The 22527-nt window shown below is 40.8% G+C and overlaps 1 protein-coding gene across 1 annotated transcript in view; it reads left to right on the top strand.

Moving 5' to 3' along the window:
- itga4 (integrin alpha 4) overlaps window positions 1-22527 on the top strand; it is a 156646-nt gene that overhangs the window by 65925 nt on the left and 68194 nt on the right. The window contains exon 15 of the mRNA XM_072261764.1: window positions 11878-12020. Coding sequence (XP_072117865.1) covers window positions 11878-12020 — 143 coding nt within the window. The remainder of the gene's footprint in view (window positions 1-11877; window positions 12021-22527) is intronic.

The following is a 22527-nucleotide window of genomic DNA, read 5'->3' as shown; positions in this document are numbered from 1 at the left end:
ACCTGGGTGTCATTATACACCATTCATTGAAAGTGGGCATGCAGGTACAGTAGCCAGTGAAAAAGGCGAATGGTATGCTGGCATTTATAGCGAGAGGATTCGAGTACAGGAGCAGGGAGGTACTACTGCAGTTGTACAAGGCTTTGGTGAGACCACACCTGGAGTATTGTGTGCAGTTTTGGTCCCCTAATCTGAGGAAAGACATCCTTGCCATAGAGGGAGTACAAAGAAGGTTCACCAGATTGATTCCTGGGATGGCAGGACTTTCATATGAAGAAAGACTGGATGAACTGGGCTTGTACTCGTTGGAATTTAGAAGATTGAGGGGGGATCTGATTGAAATGTATAAAATCCTAAAGGGATTGGACAGGCTAGATGCAGGAAGATTGTTCCCGATGTTGGGGAAGTCCAGAACAAGGGGTCACAGTTTGAGGATAAAGGGGAAGCCTTTTAGGACCGAGATTAGGAAAAACTTCTTCACACAGAGAGTGGTGAATCTGTGGAATTCTCTGCCACAGGAAACAGTTGAGGCCAGTTCATTGGCTATATTTAAGAGGGAGTTAGATATGGCCCTTGTGGCTACGGGGGTCAGGGGGTATGGAGGGAAGGCTGGGGCGGGGTTCTGAGTTGGATGATCAGCCATGATCATAATAAATGGCGATGCAGGCTCGAAGGGCCAAATGGCCTACTCCTGCACCTATTTTCTATGTTTCTATGATGTTGGCAATGCACTGGATTTAACAAACAGACTGATTACCCAACTCTCATTGGGAGGTGGGCAGGGCTGGTGTGGAAACAGCATACATGCTGCTGCTGTAAGTATGACCAAAGTTTTGTGAGATTCAGCCCAGTGATCTTTTGATAATTCTTGAGTTCAGAGAATTTCTAAGTGGCCTAAAATGACATTGGATCTACTTGCAGATAGAAAATATTGAACAATATGTGAAAATTATTTACTTGGTCATTTTGCAAACTCTGTTTTGCAAGTCTGATTGTGTACAATAAAAAAATAGATCAAGTTATTCACACCTCTAAGTACATTTCTGAAAGTAACAGCTACTAGATCAAACAAGGATAAAACCAAATATTGCTAATGAATACAACCGGTGGATATTTATTAAGTTTCCTTGGACATCTAATTTAAAATATAATATCAATTACAATTCTGTGCAAAAGTCTTGGGTACTCTAGATTATTTTATGTGGTTTCATATGGCCTCCATAGAGCCCTGATCTCAACATCATCGATGCTGCCTGGCTGTCTAGGATTACCAGGAGAGACAGAAGCATGTAAGATGGCCAAAGTTTGCAGAACTGTGGCAAGTTCTCCAAGATGCTTGGAACAACCTACCAGCTGATTTTCTTATGAAACTGCAGAGCCGTGTACCTAAGAAAATCAATGCAGTTTTAAAGGCGATGGTAACACCAAATATTGATTTGATTTAGTTTTTTTTACTATTTACTGCTCTTTATAATTTTTTGATATTTAGAAACTTTTCATTCATTATTTTTGAAAGCATCTTCCCCTTACAATTTTCTTTACACATGCTTAAGACTTTTGCACAGTAACGTACATATGGAAAATAACTTGGATGTTGAGAAAAGGTATTCAATTAAGAATTAGCTATTTTGGAACAAGCAAGGGTAGTGAGGAGAGCATACTGTATTTTCGTTCATCAAGAAGATGAAGGCATATGTAAACTGTTTTATCACACAAACACACTCCATATCACATTGCATTTTGTTGTTTGAGGACACCTGGAAATGATGAGCTACCCACCTTGCAGGATGACACAGGTAGCTTAATTAAATGTATGAGCACAGTCAGATTGTGCTAAGAATGTAGTGGCAATCAATACAGGCGAGGTAATCTCACGCAGACTGCTCACGGCTATCCTGATTAAATTGCCCTGCCAGGTGCTCAGGTTTTTTTTATTGTAACACACAATCTTGGATTTGCAATGCACTAACTTGGCAAGAAAACTATCCTGTTATCGTTGTTGTTTACTGACCCCCCCCCCCCACCCCTGCCCTTTATAATCTCATGAGCAGAAACTTTTATTTAAAATAAACATTGCAATGTAGAATCCAAAAATTTACAACACAATTGAATCCATCCATTGAGTTATAGTTTGTGAATGTCAGAGCCTTCATTGGGATATTTACTTGATAGTCCTGATCTCTATTCCAAAACCTGGATTAGGTATTTCTACACATAGATATCACACCAAGATTCATATGGGTAATGCTGTCTCAGCAAGAGTAACTAGGACACAGATTTAAGCAGCTTTATGGTGAAAATTCACTTTTCCAATGATTTCAAAATCATTTGTTCACGACAGCATTGATAGAAGTGGATGAAGGCACTGTCCACCATCCTGATGAATGGTCTTGGCCTGAAACGTCAACTATTTACTCTTTTCCATAGATGCTGCCTGGCCTGCTGAGTTCCTCCAGCATTTTGTATGTATTACTTTGATTTCCAATTTCTGCATATTTTCTCTTGTTTGTGAAGACACTGTCCACCTCTTGTGACACTACACTTGTGCAAAAAGGGAAAGACTTGGAAGAATAAATATGGTATCCCAACAGTGGGCACCTTAAAAACAGGATTTTTAAACCTGAAGTCCTGATGTATCATCACTCTGCCTTGAAGGTCAACCCAAGTGATCAACCCTGATTCGATTAATAGCGTGGAGCAGGGCAACCGAAATAGCAAATACTGCTTTCAGTTGCTTGATAGTGGACCACCTGCCTGTGGATCAGATGACATTTTATCAGGTGTGCAACACTTAGTCATCAATGATAGTGGACAATCAGTTTACAATCAACAATTCTGGATCTGACATGTGAATCAAGAAGTGCTAAATGATGACCAATAACCTGCTAATTTGATGGCAAGGTTGGATTTTTGTAAAGGTGTCGTTGGCTTCAGACCTCATTACAACTTTGCCCCAAACAGGGACCAAAAAGCTGAGTTCTGGAGGTGAGGTGAAAATGACCTGGGCAGAATTTCACCAAATGTGCTGTTGGAGCAGTCACGGTAAAACTGAAGTCCCTGGGCGTAAAGGGGAAAGCACGCTGAGAAATGACAAGCATCTTTCTTGCTGGAAGGTAAACTTGCAAGCATCAAAATCAGTTATCCAATCTCCTGAGCACTGTTGAAGGGGTATCATTGGGTAGTGCCCTAGGCAGAGTCATCTCCAGCTGATTCATAATTTGAATTTGTTTCCATCATGAGATTAAAACTTGGATGTTCACAGGTGATTGCCCAATATTCTATTTGAAACACCTCAGCAAGTGGAGCAGGACCTAAACAGCATTTGGGCTTGGTCTGAGAAATGGCAAATGATGTTTGCATTACAAAGCGTCAGGCACCGCCTATCTTCAACAAGGCACAATCTGATTCAGATTTATTTATTTATCATGTGTACATCACACGCAAGATGTCAGGCTCTGATGGTGTACCTGAAAACCTGTGCAAACCAACTGGCAAGAGTGTACAAGGACATCTTCAATCCCTCACTGATGCCTCAATGACTATTGCCCAGTTGCGTTCACATCTACTGTGAGGAAGTGCTGTGGGAGGTTGCTCTTGCCTAACCAAGGATCTGGACCTGCTGCTATTTGCCTTTAGCCACAATAGGTCCACAGTGATACAATCTTACTTGGCCTTGGATCACCTGGACTATAGTAATACCTATGTCAGGCTGCTGTTTATTGATTACAGCTCAGTGTTCAACACCATCAGATCCTCAGCACGAATCAACAAGCTCTGAAACCTGGGCTTCCGTACCTCCTTCTGCAACTAGATGCTTGATTTCCTCACTGGGAGACCACAATCTGTGCAGATCGAAATAACGCCACCTCACTGATGATCAGCATTGGCACACCTTAAGGATGTGTGCTTTGCTCTACTCTCTCCACACTACATTTGTGTGGCTAGGCACAGCTCAAACACGGCCTATAAATTTGCTGATGATACAAGTATTGTTGGCAGAATTTCAGAAGGTGATGAGGAGGTGTACAGGAGTGAGATAGATCAGCTGGTTGAGTGGTGTCACAACAACAACCTTTCACTCAATGTCAGTAAAACAAAGAATTGATTGTGGACTTCAGGAAGTGGAAGTCAAGGGAGCATACACCAGTCCTTAGCAAGGAATCAGAAGTGGAAAAGGTGAGCACTTTTGAGCTCCTGGGTGTCAACAGCTTTGAAAATCTATCCTGGGCCCAACATATTGATGCAATTGCAAAGAAGGCACATCGGTGGCTACATTTTATTGGAAATTTGACTAGACTGAACTCTTGCCTCAGCAAGTACCTGGACCCATTGCAATTTGCCTATCGTCACAATAGGTCAATAGCAGACGCAATCTCAATGGCTCTCCACACGGCTTTAGACCACCTAGACAACACATACACCTACTTCAGGATACTGTTCATTGACTACAGCTCAGCATTTAATACCATCATTCCCACAATCCTGATGGATAAGTTGCAGAACCTGGGCCTCTGTACCTCCCCTCTGCAATTGGATCCTCAGCTTCCTAACTGGAAGCCACGGTCTCTGTGGTTTGGTGATAACATATCCTCCTTGCTGAAGATCAACACTAGAGCACCTCGGGGTGTGTGCTTAGCCCACTGCTCTACTCTCTGTATACACATGACTGTGTGGCTAGGCGTAGCTCAAATACCATCTATAAATTTGGTGATGATGTAACCATTGTTAGTAGAATCTCAGGTGGTGACGAGAAGGCGTACAGGAGTGAGATATGCCAACTAGTGGAGTGGTGCCGCAGCAACAACCTGGCACTCAATGTCAGTAAGACGAAAGAGCTGATTGTGGACTTCAGGAAGGGTAAGATGAAGGAGCACATGCCAATTCTCATAGAGGGATCAGAAGTGGAGAGAGTGAGCAGCTTCAAGTTCCTCAGTGTTAAGATCTCTGAGGATCTAACCTGGTGCCAACATATCAATGTAGTTATAAAGAAGGCAAGACAGTGGCTATACTTTATTAGGAGTTTGAAGAGATTTGGCATATCAACAAATACACTCAAAAACTTCTATAGTTGTACTGTGAAGAGCATTCTGATGGGCTGCATTACTGTCTGGTATGGAGGGGCTACTGCACAGGACCGAAAGAAGCTGCAGAAGGTTGTAAATCTAGTCAGCTCCATCTTGGGCACTAGCCTACAAAGTACCCAGGACATCTTCAGGGAGCGGTGTCTCAGAAAGGCAGTGTTCATTATTAAGGACCTCCAGCACCCAGGGCATGCCCTTTTCTCACTGTTACCATCAGGTAGGAGATGCAGAAGCCTGAAGGCACACACTCAGCGATTCAGGAACAGCTTCTTCCCCTCTGCCATCTGATTCCTAAATGGACATTGAAGCTTTGGATACTACCTCACTTTTTTTTTTAATATACAGTATTTCTGTTTTGGCACATTTTTTTAAAAATCTATTCAATATACATAATTGATTTACTTGTTTATTTTATTTATTAGCATTTTTTTTTCTCTCTCTGCTAGATTATGTATTACATTGAACTGCTGCTGCTAAGTTAACAAATTTCACGTCACATGCCAGTGATAATAAATCTGATTCTGACTCTGAGGATTGGTAAATCACCAGTCACAAATTTCTACAGATGTACTGTGGAGAGCATTTAACTGGTTGCATCATCGTCTGGTATGCCACTGCACAGGATCAGAAAAAGCTGTGGGAAGTTGTAACTGCGTCCGGTGCTCCCAATGTGGCCTTCTATATATTGGCGAGACCGGACGCAGACTGGGAGATCATTTCGCTGAACACCTATGCTCTGTCCGCCAGAGAAAGCAGGATCTCCCAGTGGCCGCACATTTTAATTCCACGTCCCATTCCCATTCTGGTATGTCTATCTACTGCCTCCTCTACTGTAAAAATGAAGCCACGCTCAGGTTGGAGGAACAGTAGCTTATATTCCGTCTGGGTAGCCTTCAACCTGATGGCATGAACATCTCAAGCTTCTGCTAATGCCCCAGCGCCCCCTCGTACCCCACCTGTTATTTATTTATATACACACATTCATTCTCATTCTCATTCATTCTCTCTCTCTCTCTCTCTCTCTCTCTCTCTCTCTCTCTCTCTCTCTCTCCTCTCCCTCTCCCTCTCCCTCTCCCTCTCCCTCTCCCTCTCCCTCTCCCTCTCCCTCTCCCTCTCCCTCTCCCTCTCCCTCTCCCTCTCCCTCTCCCTCTCCCTCTCCCTCTCCCTCTCCCTCTCCCTCTCCCTCTCCCTCTCCCTCTCCCTCTCCCTCTCCTTTTTCCCTCTCTCTCCCTCTCCTTTTTCCCTCTCTCTCCCTCTCCTTTTTCCCTCTCTCTCCCTCTCACTATACCCCTTGCCCATCCTCTGGGTTTCCCCTCCTCCCCCCTTTTCCTTCTCCCTGGGCCTCCTGTCCCATGATCCTGTCATACCCCTTTTGCCAATCACCTGTCCAGCTCTTGGCTCCATCCCTCCCCCTCCTGTCTTCTCCTGTCATTTCGGATCTCCCCCTCCCCCTCCCAAATCTCTTACTAGCTCTTCTTTCAGTTAGTCCTGACGAAGGGTCTCGGCCTGAAACGTCGACTGCACCTCTTCCTAGAGATGCTGCCTGGCCTGCTGCGTTCACCAGCAACTTTGATGTGTGTTGCGGGAAGTTGTCATCTCAGCCAGCCCCATCGTGAACATTAGTCTGTCCATCATGAAGGATCCCTATCACCCAAGGCATGTCTCTTCTCACTGCTACCATCAAGGAGCTGGTACAGGAGCCTGAAGTCTCATGCCTCAATGTTTCAGGAACAGCTTCTTCCCCTCCCCGTCAGATTTCTGAATGGACAATAATCCCATGAACATGAACACTAGCTCTGTATTTTCTCCCTCTCTTTGCACTACTTAAAAAAAAAGAAAATTAAATTGAATGTATCTTATAATTTGTAGTTATATATTGCAATGTACTGCTGCAAACCAACAAATTTCACCACATATGCTAGTGATATTAAACCTGATTGTGATTCTGAAACATCAGTGGGGGAGCACACATTCCAGCCCAAAACATAGAGTGCCTACAATGTTGAGCACAACAACACAGCAGCAACAAAAACAAAGCAAAACAAGCCCTTTTTCTCTCTCGCTCTCTTGATTCTTTCTCACTCTCTATACTTGCAGATATCAGGCCTCCAACTTTGGACTTCACTGATCTGAGTATTGACCCCAGGACTCGGCAATCACAGGTTAGATCTTCAGGCCTTGGCTTTGGAATTCACACAGCCCTCTAATACCAGTGACCTTGGGGAATTACTGGCCTTCATGACTCCTTCAGACTTCTAAGTTCAGGCTCACCAACTTTGATCGTTGACCTTTGGCTTTTATGGCAGGAGTCGCTGAGCTCCAGACTTGGCTGATGCCTGGATATTGAACCTTTGGGCCTTGACCCCAGGACTCGTCAATCATGGGAATAAGCTTCAGACCTTGATGGCCAGACACATAAAGACCTCCAACCCTGGTGAGCTGGGGTGTCACTGACCCTTATGAATCCCCAGGAGTCGCCAACTTGGGTATTACTGGTCTCCTCAGCACCCATCAACCTGACATCCAGGATTGCTAACCTTCAATCACGAGTGCTTCAACCTGGACTCTGAATGCCAGCTTCTCCCAGACTCTCCATTTACTTCCCCTGACCTCTAATTCTCCCTCATCCCTGCTCCCGAATCCTAATCTGTCCACTAACTTCTTGTGCTGTCCCCAAAGCCATCCCTACAAACCTAGAAAAGAACACAACTGGGTCCAAGCCACATTGACGGACTTCGCAGTTCAGAGCCACGTAGCTACCTTCCTTTGACATTTAGTGGCATCACCATTGCAAATGAGCTGGCCATGCGCACTGGTTGCATGAGTCCACAATGACTGTACCTCAATCCTGATATCCTCTCACCATTTGGAGGCTATCAGCAAAGATCATGACGGTATGTTGTTAACATGTCTAGCTGAGTGCATCTCCATCAGTGCACATGAAGCTACATACATCAGGTCAAAGCAGCTCAGTTAATTGATTCCCCAAGTGTTCATTTGCTCCATCATTAACGTACAGTATCTGATCTGCAAAATGTAGTGTCATTACCAGTCTGCTCTAGCAGCATCTCCCAAACAATACAAGGCTCTTAACCACATAGAAACACATGTCCCTTTAAGTCATACCTCACCCTGACTTGGAAATGTACTCTGTGGCCACCATTAGGTACCTAGTAAGGTGGTCTGTGGTCTTCTGCTGCTGTAGCCCATCCACTTTCAACGTTCAACATGTTGCCCATTCAGAGATGCACCTCTGTGCACGACTGTTGTAATGCGTGGGTATTTGAATTACTGTCGCCTTCCTGTCAACTTGAACCAGTCTGGCTGTTCTCCTCTGACCTCATTCATTAATAAGATATTTCCACCCACACAACTGTCACTCACTGGATGTTTTTTTTTGTTTTTCGCACGATTCGCTATAAACTTCAAAGACAGTTGTGCATGAACATCCCAGGAGTTCGGCAGTTTCTGAGATACTCAAACCATTCTGTCTGGCACCAGCAATTATTCCATAGTCAAAGTCACTTAGATCACATTTCTTCCCCATTCTGATGTTTGGTCCGAACAACAATGGAACCTCTTGACCATGTCTGCATGCTTTTATACATTGAGTTGCTGCCACATGATTGGCTGAATATATACTTTTATTAATGAGGTATACTAAAAAAAAAAAGGGAAGTGGACACTATTATTTATACTAGTTCAGATATTGAAAGTCCCTACTCTACCTTAAGCAGGAATACTGCAGCAATCCTGGAAGGCAGTTCAGTATCACCTTCTCAAGGGCAGTTATGGATGATTAATGACTGATAATCCTGAAAAATGACTAAAATAAAAGGCAAAGTCAGAAGGGAAGTAGGAAGTAAGACTGATTAGTTTGTGTTCAGAGTTGCAAAATTTAATGTGCAAGTTTTCTTTGAAATTTTGTTTTGTGGTTCTTTGAGTTGTGACAAAGTAAATTCTATCATGGGTCTGTTTAGTGAGCAAGTTATTCAGTTTGTAGTGACTTTGCAATCTAATGAGTTCTCTGTGGAACCTTCTGCTACATAGAAACACATTTCCCTTTAAATCATACGTCACTCTAGCTTGGAAATGTACATAACCTTCTGCTATGCTCCTCGTCTGCTTCTTGTCCCGCTCCTTGGTTGATCATCATGAAGTGAATGGCAAAGCTGGGGAGCTTGCAAGAGATGCCTCAAAATTCAGCACCAAGTGCATTATCACTGTACTGCTCATTATAGCTGGCATTGCTTCAGCCTGAACTGTCCTGTTTGATGTGGTAACATAGATTATTCTCCACACAGGCATTGTGGTTGTGTGGTGGTATCATATGGATAGCCAAACTTTGATAAACTGCAGTGGTGAAATGTAGATGATGCACAGGACTGTTGCTGAGTAAGGCCAAGCTGAATTCTGTCAGAATACTAGACATTGTGTTGGTGTTTTTTATTTGACCTTTGGTCTTACATTGACTTCATAGTTAGAGAAAAGAGTTCCTCTTGGTTCCATTAGAGGAAAGTTTATGTGGTGCATGAACAAATCAATGCAAATACAGTTATTCTTATGCTGGACCAGGAGGCACCATCTAAATTACCGAAACTTGGGTGCTCTCTCTGTCTGTTGCACTTTGGTAAGGAAATGTAGATGTCTTTGAATCTCACTGGCTTCTTTAATGCATTTCTAAATGGCAGGCTACTTGATGTTTCAGTTCTCCAGCTCCAGCCTGGCAGCGGTCCTTTAATATAAGCTCATGGCTAAAGTCACCTTGACAGTCCGTCTCCGCTTTGAGCTTGCACTAAGTGTTGGATTTCTGTGAGGTCAGCATTCCAGATGTACAGAGATCTTGTGCTTTACTTCGTGCTGAGTTCGAGAACGAGATTGTTCCCCAAATGCTTTACCCTTCCCTTGCTGGTTGAAGGGGGAAAAAAATCCAGCAATTAGGGAAGCTGTCCTTATCTTCTCACACTACCAAATCTCTGATAACCTTTCTACAGTTATATTAAACTCCAGATTAACCCATGACATAAGAGAAAAACTCTGTTGGTTTACAGGGCATTTCAGATGGGCATTTCAGTCATATCACATTGACATAAACATGTTATGGTTATGTTTCTGGACCAATGCTCTAGAAGATGGGGATAATTCATATCCCATTGTGCCATTAGCTACGCCATGAATCACCTTCATGGAATGCCCACAGTCACAAACAGGGAATCAGTTGTATTGGACAGCAAGCACCTTGACAATCTTGCTCTTATTCCAAAAATGAATTGAAGTAATTACACAGCAAACTAACTAAACATATTGCAATTTGCTAAAATTAGCTAGGTAAGATGTAGAACAGTATCAAATATTATGCAGCAAGTGAACTGACAGGTTGCCTCACTTGCATCAGCATTATTATTTTGATTGTGCTTTTGTGGTTTCTTTCGATAACTATAGAGTTTTGATTGGGGAATGATTCTATTACACAGGTTAATTATTGACAGTTTTTTTAATTTCAGGATTTTGCAGTGTTCTTCATTCAAGTTATTCTTGATAAATATTTGTAAATTGCTTGTGCTGGAACATTTAAATAATTCTATAAGTTGATAGTAATTGTACAGAAACCAAGATTGCAATAGAATAATCTATATTTTGCGCATATACACTGCAGGTGTATGAAGTGGTGTGAGAAGGAACATAGTTATTTGAAGAATTCTGATGTGTAAAATTGTATTTCTTGTGTTAGATTCATCTTGGTTGTTTTGGAAAGATAGTGTATGAAGACTGATTTAAAATTAAAGAAACCAGCGTACAGCGGTGCGATATCGTAGTTTGAATTTTCTTAGCTTGTTTTTAAAATGGGCCTTATTTTAGTCTACAAGCAATAAAGTAAAACTTAAAAGACTTAAACTGCAAAGTTATAATGAATATTTTCATTATTTCATGATTAGAATTACAGTAAAATGAGACAGATAGTTATTTTATCTCTGTTATGAAAGAACAATCCAGGAGTAGGCCTCTGAATTTATTATTAAATCAATAAATTCTTCAGAAGAAGGTTTACCTTATGGTTTACAATAATTTGCATATTTCAGAAAAAAACAGTAAGTTAAAATGACCAAGTGTATCTTCTGTTTATGTCAAGATTGATGCTGACAGCTTTATATACTGTGCTGTAATTTTATAAATATGCATTATCAACTTTGTCCATTATCCATGCACATAGAGAATTCTGGAATGGAGAGTGTTCAGAGGATTTTCACCCAGAATGAATAATGAAATTCAAATCTAAACTATTATTTCCTGCAATGTTACCATGACACTCGGTGTAACATAAATTTAATAGCATGTGCAAGTATTTTGATGTATTCTTCAGAATCTCCTGCCCTATTTCATTGGCAGTTCATTCCATGTACCAAAGTGCAATCCTGTCAACGTTTCTAGCGTAACTTTTTGAGAACTTCAACTGTTAAAAGTACATAATTGGACTGATCAGAAACACGATATGGTGGCAGCAAAAGGAGTACAAGATCCTGAATGGGGGTAGTTTATTATCTTGCACAGTTTATTTCTGGAGGTTAAGTGTTTGAGTCAACACACTTCAACAGAATAAATTGTGCTGAAAGACCTGGGGAGGCCAAAACTGGAGTTCAAGTTTCCTGTTTCTTAATGAAGTGCCATCTTGTGGAAGTTGTTGTAATTCTTTTCTAAATGTCCTTGTTTAAACACGCTTCTTACTTTGGTATTCAACTTTAAGCCAAATTAAAATTAAAGACTATTGACAAAAGTCATTTCTTTCTTTTGTTTTCAGTATTACTGTACAACATTCATGCCGATGTGCATAGAATGATTGGGTTTCCTTCCAGATTTAACTTTCTACCTGACGGCAGTTCAGGGGAGATTATGCTTTATCATACTACTAATAATTGTAAGACACATCAAGCATTTATGAGGGTAAGTGAATTATTTCTACTCAAACTTTTCCATTAGTTATTTTATATAAATAAAGCATAACAGAAATTTAGAATTGCTTTTGCTCTAGTGGTTTGTATTTTGCTTTATATTTACTTTCCATACAAGGAACTGAAAAGAAGCAGGGTTCGAGGCCATGGATAATTGTGCAATGTTGCATTAAGCTATGATTGGCACTATATATTTAATAATGAAACTGACAACAAACTGGAAAGCAGAGTTAGTTAGAACATGGGGGTGGGAGAGCACCCAGGAATTCCTAAACTGTTGAATCATTTTGATGAGCGAAAAAACAAATTGAAATGAGGAAGAAGAGTTGTGTTTAATCAGAAATATTTCAGTATTAATCATAATTTAGGGTGGATTGCCCAGAGAGAATTTTCTCTCTTCCTCTTTCCCACGTTTTTCATTGAATATAAGTACACATGCTCTGAGTCCTACTGCTTGATGCTCCATCAATGAAGTTTCCGATTTAGATTATTCTCAATGCTGATTTTGTAGCTGTAAGTGCATATTAAACTAATCTATCTCCTCATTGTTAGATTAGTGAGGACGCACGGTCCTCTTTTATTGTCATTTAGTAATGCATTCATTAAGAAATGATGCAATGTTTTTCCAGAATGATATCACAGAAACACATGACAAACTGACTTAACAACTAACAAAAAACACATAATTATAACAAATAGTTACAACAGTGCAAAGCTATACCGTAGTTTGATAAGAACAGACCATGGCACGGTAAAAGTCTCAAAGTCTCTCGAAAGTCCCATCATCTCACGCAGACGGTAAACCTTCAGTGCCGCAAACTTGCCGGTGCAGCATACTGGAAGCATCCGACCACAGTCCGACTCCGAGTCCATCCAAAAACTCTGAGCCTTCAACCAGCTCTCCGACACCGAGCACCATCTGTGCTGAGCGCTTCAACCCCGGCCCCGGAAAAAGGCAAAGCGGAGGATTTGGGACCTTCCCCTCCAGAGATTCCCGATCGCACAGTAGCAGCGGCAGCGAAGCAGGCATTTCGGAAGTTCCTCCAGGTGTTCCTCCGTGCTTCTCACAGCTGTCTCCATGAAATCCGGAATGTGCACGGCTCCTAGTTACACATACGATATCATTCGGAACGGCCGCGCACGCTGCGTCGTGCTGCCATCTTCTCCTCCCTCCAAAGTGTTTATTGGTCTGGATTTTCCTGTGAAATAGCAGATGTTCTGTGTGAGACTGCCATTGTTTCTCCATGTAATTGTCAAAAAATCCCAGATTCCTGAGCAGACATGCTTGTGCACCTAACTCCCAAACATCCTGAGAGATTGTCACCTGCTATCCCATCTGTGCTCAGACATTCGCTCTTCATAGAATGCTGATGCAGATTTAGGAAGGCCATTCATTTCAGTGGGGAGAAGTAGTTGTGAGGTGGACAATCATGCTTCAGACGTTCTTTTAAGTTTACTCTGTTAACATTAATATATTTGATTTTCTTTATGTTTCTAATTGTTTCACTATTTTAAATTTTGGGTTGATAGTTGAGAGTATGATAAATATTTGATGTTTTTAAAGTGTTTGTGTTGGGAATGTGACATACATGAATAGCAAATTGTTTGTCAGTCCTGACTGCCAATAAGCATGGGAGCAAGATGCAGCCTGCTGCATGAAAATTATTGTAGGCAGGGCTTGCAATTTACCACCTGGAATTCCTGTACCTCCCAACCTCTTGTCTGCACTTTAGCATTATCTTAGTTATATCCTTTCCTACACAAAGAAAACAACATTCTAAGCAATGCTCCAAGCACGTTGTCACCAAAACCATCCATGATAGTAACGGGACATTCTTGATTGTGTAGTTGTATCATCTTACTATGGAGATCAGCTTAACTTTTGCTGCTTGAGCTGCTTCTTGTACCTACATGATGCTTTCAGTGACTAGTACACACAAACATTCAAGTCTCTTTCTGCTATAATACTTATAATAATTAGTTTTTTCTACTGGTGGATAACTTCATGTTTATTTACATTATTCTACACCTGCCTTGTTGCCCATTCACTCATTGTTATCCTGAAGCCTCCTCGCATCCTCCTCACAACTTGGTGAGCTTGGTCAGTTTGGTGTTTTCAGCAGCAAACATCAAGACATGACATCCCCTTATTTAACTCAATGATATATATTGTGCAAAGGCACAGGAATTACTCAGAAGGATGTAATTCATAAGTACTCAGGAATTGCCTCATGCCGTCTCTAAGACTAGTATTCTTTGACTTTTTTTAATATATATTCCACACCAAAACATTGCCCCTCTTTTAGCACACTTTTCAGTTTTACACTTGCATTGTGTGTAGGACTTCATCAAAAGCATTTTCAAAATCAAGCACATCATATCCATTGGTTTACTCTCATCTCTTCTCTCTGTTACCTGGCTCCAAAAACAAACCCTCCAGTAAGTTTAAGCAACACACACAAAATGCTGGAGGAACTTTGAAGGCCAGGCTGCATCTATGGAGAAGAGTACAGTCAACACTTCGGGCCGAAAGCCTTCGGCAGGTCTTGGCCTGAAACATTGACTGTTTACTCTTTTCCATAGATGCTGCCTGGCCTGCTGAGTTCCTCCAGCATTTTGTGTGTGTTGCTTGGATTTCTAGCATCTGCAGATTTTCTCTTGTCTGTGTTTGGACCTTCAGAAGTTTGTTGTTTTCCCTTCCGGGAATCCACAATGACTTCTGATCTACTCTAGATGCAAGGTATCAGTCCTTGTGGATTTATCAGCATTTTGGGGGGATCACTGATTTTTCCTGCACTATTTTGTTATAAATTCTGAATTTCATTTAGTGTCTCACCCTCATGAGACTCTTGGTTCCCTAATGTTTCTTGGAAGTTCTTGTATCCTCATAAATGTAGATAAAATGATGTTTAATTGCTCTGTCATTTTTCTGTTTCTCATTATGAATTCTTTCTCTGATTGCAGGTATTCTACATTTGACTTCACTAATCTTTCCTTTTACTTAGTGGTAAAAGTGTTTACAGTCCACTTTTATGTTCTCTGCAAGTTTACCCTCATACTGCATTTAATCAATTAATTTTTTTTTGCTGAAACCTAAACTGCTCCCAATCCTCAGGTTTGCAGCTTTATTGAGCAAGTTTATGTGATAACTCTTTATGTAAAATATCCTTCATTTCCTTGTTAATCATGTTTGAGTTTTGTGTTTACATCAGGCAGAAATGCATTGCTAGTAGTTCTTGCATTTGGTCCCTAAAAGTTAGTAATTTCCTATTTGTATCTTGCCATTGTGTGAAGCTTCTCAATCCTTTACTTTCCCTGTCCCTTCATTTAGATTTGGGATTCAAATACCTGCTTAACCACCTTACTTTAATCTTAATGAATAATTTTATCTTGTTGTGGTTTCTTTTTCCCAATGGACTTTGCATAACATGATTTTTAACTAGCAATCTCTTTGCAGAGTACCCAGACTACATAGTATTTTCCCTGATCGGCATCTCACCATCCTCGATCTGAACATAAGGCATTCTTCCTCCATAGTATAATTCCATTTGGTTCATTTACATGTAGGTTAATGACCCCTTGTTATATGCATGTTTAATTTCCTATTTGATCTGTCCTCTATATTACCACCATTGTTTGCGGAAAACAGTTTATCCTGGACTATAATGCTTTGGGTAGGACATTGTGGACTTGTTGGGCACCATACTGCAAAATGAATGTTTGGTATTTGTTGGCATTGTATGTTGTAATGAATGTTTCTCTAAGTGCTGCTGTCATTGTAACCTTTTCTAACTTAACTTTATGTATGAATTCACAAAATGCAACATCTAGCTTTAAAAAGCTTTTTAAGAGCTGTGGCATCGAGCATTCTCAATCTACATTATGGCCATGTACTTCATACTCCAAACAGAAATATACAAAGAGCACAGAAAATGTACAGAGGGCCGTGGTATAGTTATTCAATTGGCCACACCTCCTCTAACCTAGTTCCATCATTGGTGAATTCATACTGTGATATGTGCTTCTTGCAGGCTAGGCTTTATAACAAGTCTATAAATAGTATTTCTTCTTCCCAGCCCATCCACTTCCTGCATAACTCCTTTGTTGAATAGAACCTTACTGAAATTGTCTTGTAATTTAAAGAAAAATCGAACTTTATAATTTTAACAACAACTCCTGCATTAAAACCGTTTGGATTACTCAGTAGTTTGATATTGTGGTGTGCTGTGTTTCAACAATATGAATTACAAGATCTCAAAGTGAAACAGTGACATTGTCAAATAATAATTGGTGGTTATCAGTGCTAGATGGAAAGGGATCTACCTATTGTCACTAAAATGTTATGCAGTAATCTGATGAAGCTGTTTGAGATGAATATTCAATAATCTCTCCAATAAAGTGATTACTCAAGTGCACTTAATTCATATTAATTCAGAACAATAATTAATTGGTGATTAGTCGTATTTAATATGTGGTATTTATATAAGGGAACTTGAAGAGAATTAATTCAGATTAAATGACATTCAATTTAGGCCAAAGCAAGCATCTAAGTATGAATGGATACTCTGAGCATGCAGAAGGACAACCATTATTTCTCTGGCACACATACCTAGACAGTAATTTAATAAAGGCCAGTGTTGTAATAGTAACTGCTGAACGCTGCTAATATTACTTACATAAAAAGCTGGGAATATTTTGCTCAGTCAATGGCTAGGAATCATCTGAATTCCTTTTATTTGATCTGGCTGCTTTAAAAACATTCTAGATGAGATTTAGTAGTACAGGTGTCAGTTTATTTTGCGTATCTTCTACCATTGGTACATTAGACTGAACAATCAATTTTGACTACTTGTAGAGCTGTGGGTGGCATTGTCAGACCAGGATCATGTGAGGGTCTGGTATGTGGTCACTGGTTAGACTTGCTGGGCTGCCATAGTGTACTGAAGGACAGAACTCTCTGCAGCGGGCTTCCCTGGGACATTAACCTTGAATGTAATGCTCAACCACTGCCCTGGGTGAGATTGATACCTTGGAACGAGCCAAGAATTGAATCCTTAGTTTTCTGGCTCCAGAAATTAAAAATGGAGTTGCACCTTCTAGAAACTAAAAGGAAAAGTACAAAATCCAGGGGAGAAAAGAAACAGCAAATTAGTCAGTAGATATAAACAGAAAGTCAGATCTAATGTTCTGTGTTTAGGGCTTTTGCAATGTTTCTGAGTTTTCCTGTTCCTCTTGAATTTGATTCTAAACCGATGGTACTAAAATGATTTGTGGAAGATATACTCTGTTAATTATTGGAAACATTGTGTTCATATCATTGCATGTTCTTCTTTAATTCCAAATTTTACAATTCTGGCTTACTGGAACAGAGAGTTGTTCTATAATGAGTGTACTGACATTTTGTGATTAAAATTTAATGTCAGCTGTAGTGGTCATCATCTGATTAATGTTCTTTACCCTTTTCAGAGAAGTAGCGCAACGGTTAAGCTGTTACAGCTGCTGCCTCACAGCCCCAGTGACCTGAGTTCAGTGTTATCTCTTGTGGCTCTGTGGTTTCCCGAGGTGCTCTCACTTCCTTCCATGTGTAAACAACATAAGTGCTGATGTATTATCTCTCATTGTCAGTAGTGAGTAGTGAATGATAGAATTGGAGGTGTGGGGGAGGGGAATTTGCTGGGAATGTGGAGAGAGTATTAGAAGTGAGATGAATGGAGTTTTGATGTAAATAAGTAATTTTTAGAATGGATTTGGTGGGCTGAAGGGCCTGTTTCTGTGATGTATCTGTGATTTTTGTGATATTAAATTTCAATGTCTCGTTCAGCTTTAAGGGGCATCACAGAGGAGATTCCTTCCACAACCTTTCTCTGTACTGGGGTGACAAAGTTATTGAAAGTGTTCATCAGAAGAAAAACTGATTTCTTTCTCAGATGCCTATACGTCCTACCTACACTACAAAGATTGGTAGAACCAATTGAAGTTTCTGGCTTCAAGTTGTACATTAGCAAAATTCATATCTCGAATTGCTGTTCCATTCAAAAATTGTGCCTAAAGTTCCTCTGAGGATTTCAATATTGATTATGTTATCATCTGGAGAAATCCCATTCTCATGTTTTAAATAAGATTTTAAATAAGGTTAATTTGAATATTAAAATTCCACAATTCTGGCTTTGCAGAGCAATTCCCAGACTCAAATACTCATAAAGTCTGCCCTTGTTAAAATGATTTTTAAACTGGTGTTCCTACTGCATCTGGGGGATAATGGACAATGAAGAATGGAGGAGCTAGATGGTTTTTACAAATGAATGCTGCACAGAAAGCAAAGGGGCTTTGAGCTGTATTGGAATTCATATCAGCTGCAGACAGGACTTTTCCCTAGCAGAAGGAGGAAGAGGTTTATTAAGTGTCAAAGAGAGGTTAAGGAGCACATGGCCCTCCTTGCTGGTTATCACGGCTCTGTGTGTGTGGATACAAAAGAAATTAAAGGTCCTTGATAAATATTTCTCTCCAGTTTTAACTGTGGATTAAACAATGGAAGCTAAGGACATGAGGGGGGAGAAGTGTTGTTGTCTTGAACTACATATGGATTAGGAGGGTGGAAGTGTTGGACGGAGGCCTTAAAGTGCATTAGGGTAGATAAATGCCCAGGGCCTGACTTGCAGTATTCTGGGATCTTCTGCGAAACTAGAGAAGAAATTGCAGAAGCCCTTGCAGAGATTTTTGCAGGTGAAGTTCTAGGAGACTGGAGAATGGCTAATGTGGTACCACTGTTCATAAAGGTAGCAAAAAAATAAGCCAGCAAACTACATGCCAGTGAGTCTGACATCAGTGCTGGATAAATTGCTGGAGGGAATTCTGAGGGGCAGGGTCTACCAACGTCTGGAAGGAAAGGATCTGATTCAGGACAGACAGATTTTCTTGTGGGAAGTTCTGTTTGAAAAATCTCTTGGAATTCTTCAAGGAGATGACCAAGAGGGTAGATGTTGATACAACAAGGTCTTTGACAAGTTCCCTCATGGCAGGCTACTCTGAAAGGTCTATGGGATTCAGGGAGGGATAACAGATTGGATTAACAATTAGCCTTGGGGTAGGAAGCAGAAGGTGATAGTCAAGGGTCTTTTCTTGGACCGGAGACCTGTGTCTAGTGGTGTGACACAAAGGTTGGTACTGAGACCTTTGTTGATTATAACTTATATTTAACAATTTGGATGTGAATGTGCAGAAGATGGTTAGTAAGTTTGGATGATAATGAAATAGGTGATGTTGTTGATAGTGTAGAAGTTCATGAAAAATCCATGGTGATCTTGATCAACTGTGGCCTGAGGAATGCAAATGCTTTTAATCCAGATAGATGTGTGGTATTGCAAGTTGGGAGAACAAACCAGAGAACTCGTACAGTAAATGGTAGATCTCTGGGAAGTGTTAATGGAACGGAGGGACCTGAGTGGAAATGCTTAGCTGCTGGAAGCAGTGTCATAGGTAGATAGGCTGGTGAAGATGACACTTGGCACACTACCCTTCATCAGTCAGGGCATTGGGTATAGGATTTGGGAAGTTGGGTTATAGTTATTGGTGAGATTGCACTTGGAGTATTGCATACAGTTTGGGTCATCCAGGATTATAGGAAAGATTTATTAAACTAAAAAGAGTACAGAAAAGATTTACCAGAAAGGGAGGTCTGAGTTACAAGGGGAAAATGTGCAGACTAGGACTATATTCCCTGGAATGTAAGAGATTGAGTGTGGCCTGATAAAGGTTTATAGGAGGTCGTGAGGCCTAGACAGGGTGAATGCATAACGTTTCTCCCCCAGGGAGTGTTTGCTAAAAGCAAGTGGGCATAGATTTAAGATTAGAGACTAGAGATTTAAAAGGGGCATCGGGGCAGCTTCTTCGTGTAGTGGGTGCTACGTATTTGTAATAAACTGCCAGAAATGGTAGTTGAGGTCGGCAGATTAGCATCATTTAAAAGCTGTCTAGACTCATACTTGGGTAGCAGAGGTTTAGAGGGTGATAGAGTAAATGCAGGCCCTTGGTCACTGAACTACAGAGTAAACATGGACAAGTTGGGCTGAAGGACATTTTTCCACACTGGATGATTCTGAATTGTGGGTGAACAGCATTTGCAGGAGCAGTCTGGAATTCTGTACAGGATACTGTTTTATTTTTCTAATCAACTGCCATTCTTTGTTTCAAGATCCTCCCCACTCACCTTTACTCTTTCTAAATGCACTACCCACCACTTTACTCCTCATCGCTGTTCAACTTCCAGAAGCCATGAATCGTTATGATTATGTTTCAGCATTCCCTCAGTCTTTTCCATTAATGTTGATACTTGCCTTGATCATAATACAGTGGGTGGCATCTGTCCATTGGATGAATACGTCATCATCAATTTGTTGTTGGGAGAAAGGGTAAAGAACAAGGAAGGTGGGGAGCAACAACACATAGTCCAGCCCCATGGAGGAGAGAACATCTTGTCGATTTGTGTTTCTCACAGTCAGAGGCAGGGAGGTCTCTCTTCCCGCCACTACAGACATCTACACCACACCCTGCACCCGTATAGCCAACAGCATTATGAAGGACCCCACGCACCCCTCATACAAACTCTTCTCCCTCCTGCCATCTGGCAAAAGGTACTGAAGCATTCAGGCTCTCACGATCAGACTGTGCAACAGTTTCTTCCCCCAAGCCATCAGACTCCTCAATACCCAGAGTCTAGACTAACATCTACATCATTTATTATCATATTGTAATTTGTCCTCTACTGTGCCTATTGTCTTATTAATTACTTATTTACTGCCCTGCACTGTTTTGTGCACTTTATGTAGTCCTATGTGGTCTGTAGTCTAGTGCAGTTTTTATGTTGTTTTACATAGTCTAGTATAGTCTTCTGCTGTCTCACATAGTCTAGTATAGTTTTGTGTTGTTTCATGTAGCACCATGGTCCTGGAGGAATGTTGTTTCATTTTTCCTGTGTACTGTACCAGCAGTTTATGGTGGAAATGACAATAAAAAGCGACTTGACTTGACTTGAGAGGCAATGTTTTCAGCAGGTTGGCAATAAATAAGATGAATACTGACACATGCTGACTTTATTTTATCAGAGATTCAACTATGAGATATTACTATGACAGGGGTATCCCAGTCATTTGTCTTTAAATGTTTTCTGCATGTAATATGTGTTGGAATAAATGACTGGCATTGTTGTTTCTGCAAACGTACAGTCACTGGGCTTACAGCCTTGCACTACTGCCAACGCCTTTGTTTTGGCGCTTCTACTTAGCAGCTTAGCAGCCGCCTGCTCATTCACGGTCTGAGCACGAACTAGGTACCAATGGCAAGGAGTACTTGGGAGTCTTTGTGACGGGTACACAGTTGCTGAATTCTGAGGGCATGTGTTACAAAGAGAGAACGTTTGGCAGCGAATAAGTCACATACTAACTGGTTGGTCATTCACGTAATCTCCACAATTTAGAGCCCCAAATCAGTTTTCATCCCTATCCTAAATGGCCAGCCCCCATTCTTTGAATCCTTGGCGCTGAACACCTCTGCCATGGGGAACATTCAGCATTTATCCCGCAAGGACTGGTAAGTATTTTGTATATTTCAGTGAGAACATTTCTCATTCTTAAATTCTACAGGGAATTGGCCTGTTCTTAATATCTTAAAGGATAAACCCGCTATTCCAGTAATCATTCTGGTGAACCTTTGTTGCTATTTTTTCTTTAGGTAAGGAGACGGCAGTCTTACCCACCTATATAATTCCTGGAGAATGCCTTTGCTTTTTGCAGTCACCTATTTTTTTTCTCTGTAATGTGTCAATATCAGTTTGTATTTTTAATTGCTTGTTGTGCAATGGACGTTATCCTTTAATGATTCATGTATCAAAACATACAGGTCTTTCCATAGACCAACATCTTCCAATCTCTCTTCATAAAAAATCAGTTTTTCTGGCACTTTGTATTTTAGCTCCATGTTCTTTCCAATGCATTGAACAAGTCTGTCTCTGAAAGGCCTCTCTGCATCCTCCTCCCAGCCTACGTTGGCACTCAGCTTTGCATTATTAACGGACTCAAGTGTATTGTATTCAGTAGCATCATTGGACATGATGAATGGTTCTGAGCCATTGCCACCCAGCACCGTTCCTGTGGCACTCCACTTGTCAGAACCTCTAATCTGAAGAAAAGGATTAATTTATTCCTCTGGTTAATGTCCATTAACCACTCCTCAGTCTACATCACTACAGTATCCTCTAATCCCATGTTCTCTTATCTCTTGTGTGGCAGCTTCCTGAAGCTCTCCTGAGGGTCTGAATACTGTATATCCCTCAGTCTATTCAGCCAAATAAAACCTTAAAAATTCCAGTAGATTTGCAAAGTACGATTTCCCTTTCATAAATTCATGTTGATTCTGCCCATTCATTTTATTATCGTCCAAGTGCCCTGCTGTCATTTCCTAAATAAAATAAACTCTCATTTTTCTACTAAAGTTGGATTAATTGG

This window comes from Mobula birostris, chromosome 6 (genome assembly GCF_030028105.1).
Source record: "Mobula birostris isolate sMobBir1 chromosome 6, sMobBir1.hap1, whole genome shotgun sequence".
NCBI lineage: Eukaryota > Metazoa > Chordata > Chondrichthyes > Myliobatiformes > Myliobatidae > Mobula > Mobula birostris.
The sequence above is the reverse complement of the archived record's forward strand: the minus strand, read 5'-3'. Positions and strand labels throughout refer to the sequence as shown.